At 43.2% G+C, this 10751-nt stretch overlaps 1 protein-coding gene across 3 annotated transcripts in view; it reads left to right on the top strand.

Moving 5' to 3' along the window:
- The window catches only part of zeb2a (zinc finger E-box binding homeobox 2a), a 40395-nt gene that overhangs the window by 17726 nt on the left and 11918 nt on the right, over positions 1-10751 (top strand). For all 3 annotated transcript variants that reach the window (XM_061879967.1, XM_061879966.1, XM_061879965.1), the window contains exons 4-5: positions 3306-3411; positions 7046-8715. In XM_061879967.1, the coding sequence (XP_061735951.1) occupies positions 3306-3411; positions 7046-8715 (1776 nt within the window). The remainder of the gene's footprint in view (positions 1-3305; positions 3412-7045; positions 8716-10751) is intronic.

Below are 10751 nucleotides of genomic sequence, written 5' to 3'. Positions count from 1 at the left end.
CCGCGTGTTTACTTGTGTGTGATATCATGTGTGATACAAGCAGTCCTGCAGTGTGTTACATTTTGTGTGATATCATGTGCGATACAAGTGGCCCTTCAGGTTTTTTATTTGTGTGTGATATCATGTGCTATACAAGTGGTTCTGCAGCGTGTTTTCTTGTGTGTGATCTCATGTGCGATACAAGCGGTCTTGCAACGTGTTTACTTGTGTGTGATATTATGTGCAATATAAGCTAACCTGCGGAGTGTTTATTTGCCTGTGATATCATGTGCGATACATGCGGTGTGTTTATTTGTGTGTGTGTGTGTGTTATCAAGTGCGATACGAGCGGTCCTGCAGTGTTTTTACTTGTATGTGATATCATGTGCGATACAAGCGGTCCTGCAGCGTGTTCACTTGTGTGTGATAGCATGTGCGATACAAGCGGGCTTGCACAGTGTTTACTTGTGTGTGATATCATGTGCGATACAAGCAGTCCTGCAGCGTGTTACATTGGGTGTGATATCATCTGCGATACAACCGGTTCTGTAGCGTATTTACTTGTGTATGATATCATGTGCGATACAAGCGGTCCTGCAACGTGTATACTTGTGTGTGATATCATGTGCGATACATGCGGTGTGTTTATTTGTGTGTGTGTGTGTTATCAAGTGCGATACGAGCGGGTCAGCAGTGTATTTACTTGTATGTGATATCATGTGAGATACAAGTGGTCCTGCAGCGTGTTCACTTGTGTGTGATAGCATGTGCGATACAAGCGGGCTTGCACAGTGTTTACTTGTGTGTGATATCATGTGTGATACACGCAGTCCTGCAGCGTTTTTTTTTGTGTGTGTGATATCAAGTGCGATACAAGCGATCCTGCGGCGTGTTTTTTTGTGTGTGTGATATCAAGTGCGATACAAGCGATCCTGCAGTGTATTTACTTGTATGTGATATCATGTGCGGTACAAGCGGTCCTGCAACTTGTTTCCTTGTGTGTGATATAACGTGCGATACAAGCGGTCCTGCAGAGTGTTTACTTGTGTGTGATATCATGTGGGATATCATGTGTGATACAAGCAGTCCTGCAGAGTGTTAACTTGTGTGTGATATCATGTGCGATACACGCAGTCCTGCAGCGTGTTTACTTGTGTGTGATATCATGTGCGATACATGTGGTCCTGCGGCGTGTTTTTTGTGTGTGTGATATCAAGTGCGATACAAGCGATCCTGCAGTATATTTACTTGTATGTGATATCATGTGCGGTACAAGCAGTCCTGCAGAGGGTTTACTTGTATGTGATATCATGTGCGGTACAAGCAGTCCTGCAGAGGGTTTACTTGTGTGTGATATCATGTGCGATACACGCAGTCCTGCAGCGTGTTTTTTTGTGTGTGTGATATCAAGTGCGATACAAGCGATCCTGCGGCGTGTTTTTTTGTGTGTGTGATATCAAGTGCGATACAAGCGATCCTGCAGTGTATTTACTTGTATGTGATATCATGTGCGATACAAGCAGTCCTGCAGCGTGTTTACTTGTGTGTGATATCATGTTCGGTACAAGCGATCCTGCAGTGTATTTACTTGTATGTGATATCATGTGCGGTACAAGCGGTCCTGCAGCGTGTTTACTTGTGTGTGATATCATGTGGGATATCATGTGTGATACAAGCAGTCCTGCAGCGTGTTTACTTGTGTGTGATATCATGTGCGATACATGTGGTCCTGCGGCGTGTTTTTTTGTGTGTGTGATATCAAGTGCGATACAAGCGACCCTGCAGTGTATTTACTTGTATGTGATACCTTGTGCGGTACAAGCAGTCCTGCAGAGCGTTTACTTGTGTGTGATATAACGTGCGATACAAGCGTTCCTGCAGAGTGTTTACTTGTGTGTGATATCATGTGGGATATCATGTGTGATACAAGCAGTCCTGCAGAGTGTTAACTTGTGTGTGATATCATGTGCGATACATGTGGTCCTGCGGCATGTTTTTTTTGTGTGTGATATCAAGTGTGATACAAGCGATCCTGCAGCGTGTTTACTTGTGTGTGATATAACGTGCGATACAAGCGGTCCTGCAGAGTGTTTACTTCTGTGTGATACAAGCGGTCCTGCAACTTGTATACTTGTGTGTGATATCATGTGTGATACAAGCAGTCCTGCAGAGTGTTAACTTGTATGTGATATCATGTGCGATACAAGCGGTCCTGCAACTTGTACACTTGTGTGTGATATCATGTGCAATACAAGCTGCCCTGCTGTGTGTTTACCTGTGTGTGATATCATGTGCAATAATATATGTATTATTCGCATATGAAATATGTATATGTCTATATTATTTTATATATACATAAATGTATATAGCATTTTTTTTATTATTTACATGTCTATATCATTTTATGTATATATATATATTTTTTAAATGATTTATTATTTATATATATTATTTACATATCTTTATTATGTTATGTATAAAGTATAATATTTATTGTTTATATATATTATTTACATATCTATAGTATAATATATATTATATTGTTTATATATATTATTTACATACGTACGTTATTTTATATATTATATTATTTATTAGTTACATATATATTATTTACATATCCATATTATCTTATATATATATATTATTTATTATTTATGTATATTACTGTTGTCTATATTATTTTACATATTATATTATTTATCATTTATATATATTATTTACATATCTATATTATTTTATACAAAACATTATATTATACATTTTCTATATATATTATTTACATATCTATATTTTTACATCATAACATTTTCTTCTGCCTGTGTGCAACACAATACTTATATATATATATATATATATATATTTTTTTTTTTTAATTTATTTATTATTTTTTTAAATTTATTCATCTATTTATTTTTATTTATTTAATTTTGTTTAGATTTTTATTGTATTTGCCTGTTAATTTTAGCTGCACTTTAGTGACCTGCATGTTAATGAGTCTGTGAACTTTCTCTGTATGACCACGACTGTACATATACACTGTATATATGTACAATTTGTATATGTACATATATATATGTATACTGTTTAAAAAGTTTGTTTGACTGGTACCAATATCAGATGGGATCGATATCACTATCGGCCAACATGCAAGGCTGTGGTATCGCATCAGAAGTCAACTCGCAGGACACGCCTACTATTTTTTTATCCCCATCCTCTTTGATTTCATTCAGGACATTCCTTCTATTTCCCAGCATGCACCACACTTGTCCTCACCACTCCAACCTCCAGATACATCCAGCCCGTCTCCTTCTTCCCGCCCGCAGGTTTCTCACCACCACGGCGCTGAAAACCGAAAGTTCAAGTGCGGCGAGTGCGGGAAGGCCTTCAAGTACAAGCATCACCTGAAGGAGCACCTGCGCATCCACAGCGGTGAGAACACGCCTCACCACCCCTAAAGAATGTACCGACATTTGGGACTGGAACATGCCGTGGCTTTTTACTTGGTAACAGACGAGGGATGTCACAAAAAACAGTATAATGACAAGTCGCAATTAAATTGCCAACGGTTAATAATATCGTATATTTTTTTAATTATCTAAATTCCGTCATTTATTAAAGCATTTTTAGGCAACAGGAAGTCAAGCGTGGTTTGGCATGATAAACTTTGCGGTCTAACTACACGGACTTTGCTCTGGAGAGTTCGCCTGTGTTTGGATGGAGACCAGTGTGGACAATATTGTCCCCACGCTTAAAGCGTAGAGAAAACGATTTGATGATGCTTTTATTTTCTCATTATGGCGTCCATCTGAGAGTTATTGAGGTGAGGAAACAACTTGTTTGGAGAGTCTTTACTCCTCCTGGATTTAACAGCGGTCGCTGAGGCAAAAACTCGGACATGGGAGGAGTTCGGGGAAGCCATGGAAAACGACTTCCGGATGGCTTCGAAGCGATTCTGGACCACCATCCGCCGCCTCAGGAAGGGGAAGCAGTGCACTATCAACACCGTGTATGGTGCGGATGGTGTTCTGCTGACCTCGACTGCGGATGTTGTGGATAGGTGGAAGGAATACTTCGAAGACCTCCTCAATCCCACCAACACGTCTTCCTATGAGGAAGCAGTGCCTGGGGAATCTGTGGTGGACTCTCCTATTTCTGGGGCTGAGGTCGCCGAGGTAGTTAAAAAGCTCCTCGGTGGCAAGGCCCCGGGGGTGGATGAGATCCGCCCGGAGTTCCTTAAGGTTCTGGATGCTGTGGGGCTGTCTTGGTTGACAAGACTCTGCAGCATCGCGTGGACATCGGGGGCGGTACCTCTGGATTGGCAGACCGGGGTGATGGTTCCTCTCTTTAAGAAGGGGGACCGGAGGGTGTGTTCCAACTATCGTGGGATCACACTCCTCAGCCTTCCCGGTAAGGTTTATTCAGGTGTACTGGAGAGGAGGCTACGCCGGATAGTCGAACTTCGGATTCAGGAGGAACAATGTGGTTTTCGTCCTGGTCATGGAACTGTGGACCAGCTCTATACTCTCCGCAGGGTTCTTGAGGGTGCATGGGAGTTTGCCCAACCAGTCTACATGTGCTTCGTGGACTTGGAGAAGGCATTCGACCGTGTCCCTCGGGAAGTCCTGTGGGGAGTGCTCAGAGAGTATGGGGTATCGGACTGTCTGATTGTGGCGGTCCGCTCCCTGTACGATCAGTGCCAGAGCTTGGTCCGCATTGCCGGCAGTAAGTCGAAAACATTTCCAGTGAGGGTTGGACTCCGCCAAGGCTGTCCTTTGTCACCGATTCTGTTCATAACTTTTATGGACAGAATTTCTAGGCACAGTCAAGGCGTTGAGGGGTTCCGGTTTGGTAACCGCAGGATTAGGTCTCTGCTTTTTGCAGATGATGTGGTCCTGATGGCTTCATCTGACCGGGATCTTCAGCTCTCACTGGATCGGTTCGCAGCCGAGTGTGAAGCGACCGGAATGAGAATCAGCACCTCTAAGTCCGAGTCCATGGTTCTCGCCCGGAAAAGGGTGGAATGCCATCTCCGGGTTGGGGAAGAGACCCTGCCCCAAGTGGAGGAGTTCAAGTACCTAGGAGTCTTGTTCACGAGTGGGGGAAGAGTGGATCGTGAGATCGACAGGCGGATCGGTGCGGCGTCTTCAGTAATGCGGACGTTGTACCGATCCGTTGTGGTGAAGAAGGAGCTGAGCCGGAAGGCAAAGCTCTCAATTTACCGGTCGATCTACGTTCCCATCCTCACCTATGGTCATGAGCTTTGGGTCATGACCGAAAGGATAAGATCACGGGTACAAGCGGCCCAAATGAGTTTCCTCCGCCGTGTGGCGGGTCTCTCCCTTAGAGATAGGGTGAGAAGCTCTGCCATCCGGGAGGAACTCAAAGTAAAGCCGCTGCTCCTCCACATGGAGAGGAGCCAGATGAGGTGGTTCGGGCATCTGGTCAGGATGCCACCCGAACGCCTCCCTAGGGAGGTGTTTAGGGCACGTCCAACCGGTAGGAGGCCACGGGGAAGACCCAGGACACGTTGGGAAGACTATGTCTCCCGGCTGGCCTGGGAACGCCTCGGGATCCCCCGGGAAGAGTTAGACGAAGTGGCTGGGGAGAGGGAAGTCTGGGTTTCCCTGCTTAGGCTGCTGCCCCCGCGACCCGACCTCGGATAAGCGGAAGAAGATGGATGGATGGATGATGGATTTAACTGTATCAGTGTTCAAATAACATCGATACTAGATCTACTGTTTTGTCATCTTGGCCAAGCTGATAGGTGGAGTTGGAGAAGAACAAAGATTGTTTATTAGACTTCCAAACTGCTTTGAGTTTTATATTGATATCCAAAAGTAAACACAAGGTTTTTTTGTTGTTGTTTTTTTTTACATTACTTGTGTTTTTTTCCATGTCAGAAAGGTATTACTTCAAATATCCTTCATGTGACGCATCATTTTGTTGATGTTTTACTGTGTATCGTTCCCGCCTGTAAAACTCTTAGTACATATGCATGTACATGACTGAAAAACATAAATTAATGATGTAATAAAATACCTCCCTCTATCAAAATGTAAAAATAGAGATAAAGACAACATGTAATGACAAAAAGCTGACAAGTTGATATTAATAACGAATAAAAAACAGGATACACACACAGGGCAGCACGGTGGCAGAGGGGTTAGTGCGTCCGCCTCACAATACGAACTTCCTGAGTAGTCCTGGGTTCCAACCCAAGCTCGGGATCTTCCTGTGTGGAGTTTGCATGTTCTCCCCGTGAATGCCTGGGTTCTACTGCGGCTTCCTCCCACCTCCAAAGACATGCACCTGGGGATGGGCCCCTCCCACCTCTAAAGACATGTACCTGGGGATAGGCCCATCCCTACTCCAAAGACATGTACTTGGGGATAGGCCTCTCCCACCTCCAAAGACATGCACCTGGGGATAGGCCCCTCCCACCTCCAAAGTATTCCCCTAGGGATAGGCCCCTCCCACCTCCAAAGACATGCCCCTAGGGATAGGCCCCTCCCACCTCTAAAGACATGCACCTGGGGATGGGCCCCTCCCACCTCTAAAGACATGTACCTGGGGATGGGCCCCTCCCACCTCCAAAGACATGCACCTGGGGATAGGCCCCTCCCACCTCCAAAGACATGCCCCTAGGGATAGGCCCCTCCCACCTCTAAAGACATGTACCTGGGGATAGGCCCCTCCCACCTCCAGAGACATGCCCCTGGGGATTGGCCCCTCCCACCTCTAAAGACATGTACCTGGGGATAGGCACCTCCCACCTCCAAAGACATGCACCTGGGGGTAGGCCCATCCCACCTCCAAAGACATGCCCCTAGGGATAGGCCCCTCCCACCTCTAAAGACATGTACCTGTTTATAGGCCCCTCCCACCTCCAAAGACATGCACCTGGGGATAGGCATCAGGGTTAGGGTTTGGGGTTAGGCTTAGACTGTAGTGTAGACTCTAGTTTTTACGTTGAATTCCTGGCAACCAGAGCTGCCGGAATTTTACCGCAAGTTGTGCAGATGTTTTCTCGTCTCTAACAGAACGTTCCATTGCTGGCTTTCAGGTGAAAAACCGTACGAGTGCTCCAACTGCAAGAAGCGCTTCTCCCACTCGGGCTCTTACAGTTCCCACATCAGCAGCAGGAAGTGCATGGGACTGATGGTTCTCAACGGACGGGCACAAAACAAGGCCGGCTCCTCTCCAAAGTGCTCAGCCTCGTCCCCCGGTAGCCCCGGCCTTGCCCTTCTCCACCAAAAGATAGAAAATGGCCAACATCACAAACAGAATTGTCTAAATGTCAAGGCCGAGTCAATGGACATCTGTGAGTACAGGCTGCGGACGGCCCCTCAGCAGAGGTTTGGAGGACCCAAGGTCTATGACGGCCCCTTCACGGGCTTCCATGGCTCCCCGCATAGCCCCCTTCGACCTCTGCCAGGGTTGGGTATAGACTTTCTTCTACCGGGAACCCTCGGGAGTCTGGATGATGTGCAGAAGGTCCTTCAGATTGTGGACAGCACTGTGTCCAGACAAAAGATGAACAAGAACCCAGAGCTTAGAGCCTACATGAAGGAGCTCGGAGTCCATATGGAAGAGCAGATCCTTGACCAAAGCAGCCCTGTTGAAAGCTCTATTGACTCCACTGTGGACATGGTCAAGGAGGTAGAGGGCGTGACGGAGGACTCCATGGTTCAACTTGAAGTGGACGAGAAGCAGCAGACCATGGATCCCGGCAGCAAGGAGAGATCCTCCGACAGCCCGGGAAGACTGGTTCCACACGCCTGCCAGTTCTGCAAGGAGACATTCACAGGACCCATTCCACTGCACCAACACGAGCGTTACCTCTGCAAGATGAACAAAGAGATCCAAGCGGTCCTGCAGCCGGCCCAGCTCGGTCTGAGCATCTTCCATGGGCCGGAGGCATCAGAATGGCTTCTGTCCAAGAAGGAGTTGCCCACCAGCCGCGTCCACCCTTTCCAGGATCACGTGTCGGTTCTGAAGGCGTACTCAGCTGAGAACACTGAGCCCGACTCAGACGAACTTCTCAAGATTTCACTTGCTGTGGGCCTTCCGCAAGAGTTGGTCCGGGACTGGTTCAATCAGTGGAAGAAGCCAATTGAGGACACTTGGTCAGACCGACACCACAGTTTGAGACCTTCACCGATGTCACTTCTTGAGGTAACAAATAGCAAAGCCTTCCCCGCACAGTTCTCAGCCAGCACACCAGACCATCTGGACCATGGCAGTCCGTCACCCCTTAACCTGTCCTGTACTTCCTCCAAACATTCCCAGAGTAACTCTGACACGCCGAACAGCCTTGTGGTGCCGGAGGACTTTCATGGCGATACACCACTAGATCTTTCCGTCCCCAAACAGCTGTCACATGCCTTCCTCCCAGACAAGTTCAAAACCGAAGCTGAAAGCGAGCCATGTGTCTCAGCCAAGACTTTGAGACCCTCAGGCCTGGCGGAAATCAAGAACGAGCTCCCGGGCTCTGATCTGCGGCAGATTGGGAAAAAAAGTCCGATCTTTGGGGTCAATCCCTTCAGCGCAGGTCCGGTCTACTCCCCCCTTCCTCCGCACGGCGCCTTCCCACCCCCCACGTACATGTCTCCCACCCAGGCCCTGGACTCCATCAACTTCCTGCCCCAAATGACCTTTGCCTACGCCAGCAGAGCGCCGACCTTCCCTGACTCGCAGCAGACCAGGAAAAAACTGCGGAGAGCGAGTTTACAGGTAAGAATTTTGACTTTGTTTTTGGATTTTATGACTCGTGCCATAATGAGGGAGATGAGAGCAGGTTTTACAAGGTCTCATCTAAGCTCTGTCCAGACTTGGGATCATGGCAGGGGGGCTTCGGGAAGCGTACCAGAAGGTGTCTCTGGGTCAACAGGTGTGGGATTATCCGGCTGTAGTGAGACAATGGTGTGTGTGTGTGTGTGTGTGTGTGTGTGTGTGTGCGTGTGTGTGTGTGTGTGTGTGTGTGTGTGTGTGTGGGGTCCCAAAAAGGAGGGATTTTTCAAATGGACTGTGTTGCTCTCAAAAGTGCTCCCCCTCTGGTCAACATATGAAATAACAAGTGTGTGTAAGATATTGAAATGAACCCCCTTTGGCCAAAATTTATAAAAAAATAAAAAAATAAAAATATGGATATCGAGACATACTGTAATATCTTGAAGTAAATAATGAAGATTAAAAAACAATTACCAAAAATAAAAATAAAAATTAACCAAAAGCAGTCTTTTTGTCACAATGTTTGGACTTTTTTTCTTATAAAATTGGGAACAATTTCTCATATTCTTTCTGTTTCTGTAATATTGCAATATTTTCTTGTAAAACTATTAGTTTTTAATGTAAAATTCTTACTTTTTAATGTAAAATGGTGACATTTGTCATGTAAAATTCTGATTTTTATCACATTATTGCCACTTTTTAATTGTTCTTGTAAAATAGTGAACTTTTTTGAGTAAAATAATGACTTTTGTCATCATTTTGCCAAGTAAAACTCTGATTATTACTACAATATTGCCAAAATTTGAAACTTTTCTTGTAAAGTGCTACCCTCTGGTCAACATATGAAATAACAAGTGTGTGTAAGATATTGAAATGCACCCCCTTTGGCCAAAATGAATAAAAAAATAAAAAAATAAAAATATGTATATCGAGACATACTGTAATATCTTGAAGTAAATAATGAAGATCAAAAAACAATTACCAAAAATGAATAAAAAACTTAACTAAAAGCAGTCTTTTTGTCACAATGTTTGGACTTTTTTTCTTATAAAATTGGGAACAATTTCTCATATTCTTTCTGTTTCTGTAACATTGCAATATTTTCTTGTAAAACTATTAGTTTTTAATGTAAAATTCTTACTTTTTAATGCAAAATGGTGACATTTGTCATGTAAAATTCTGATTTTTTACACATTATTGCCACTTTTTAGTTGTTCTTGTAAAATAGTGAACTTTTTTGAGTAAAATAATGACTTTTGTCATCATTTTGCCAAGTAAAACTCTGATTATTACTACAATATTGCCAAAATTTGAAACTTTTCTTGTAAAGTGCTACTCCTCTGGTCAACATATGAAATAACAAGTGTGTGTAAGAATTTGAAATTCGCCCCCTTTGGCCCAAAATAATAATAATTTAAAAAAATCCATTCAAACATGTATATAGAGACATTTTGTAATAACTTGAAGTAAATAATGAAGATTAAAAAACAATTACAAAAAACAATTATATTATATATATATATATATATATACATATATATATATATATATATATATATATATATATATCTATATATATGCATATATATATATATATATATATATATATATATATATATATATATATATATATATATATATATATATATATATATATATATATATATATATATATATATATATAGTTTTTAACTAAAAGCAGTGTTTATCTCACAATGTGTGGACTTCTTTCTCATATAAATGGGAACAATTTGTCATATTCTGTTTCTATAATATTGATATATTTGCTCTGAAAAATGTTTCATTTTTAATGCAAAATGGTGACATTTACCATGTAAAATTCAGACGTGTATCACATTATTGCCATTTTTTTGTTGTTCTTGTAAAATAGTGAAATTTTTTGAGTAAAATTCTGACTTTTGTCATCATTTTGTCAAGTAAAACTCTGATTATTATTCCAATTTTGCCAAAATTGCAAAGTTTTCTTGTAAAGTGTTCTTCCTCTGGTCAACATATGAAATAACAAGTGTGTGTAAGAA

The sequence above is a fragment of the Nerophis ophidion genome, linkage group LG19 (genome assembly GCF_033978795.1).
Source record: "Nerophis ophidion isolate RoL-2023_Sa linkage group LG19, RoL_Noph_v1.0, whole genome shotgun sequence".
NCBI classification, from domain to species: domain Eukaryota; kingdom Metazoa; phylum Chordata; class Actinopteri; order Syngnathiformes; family Syngnathidae; genus Nerophis; species Nerophis ophidion.
This window is presented reverse-complemented; position numbering and strand designations above follow the sequence as displayed.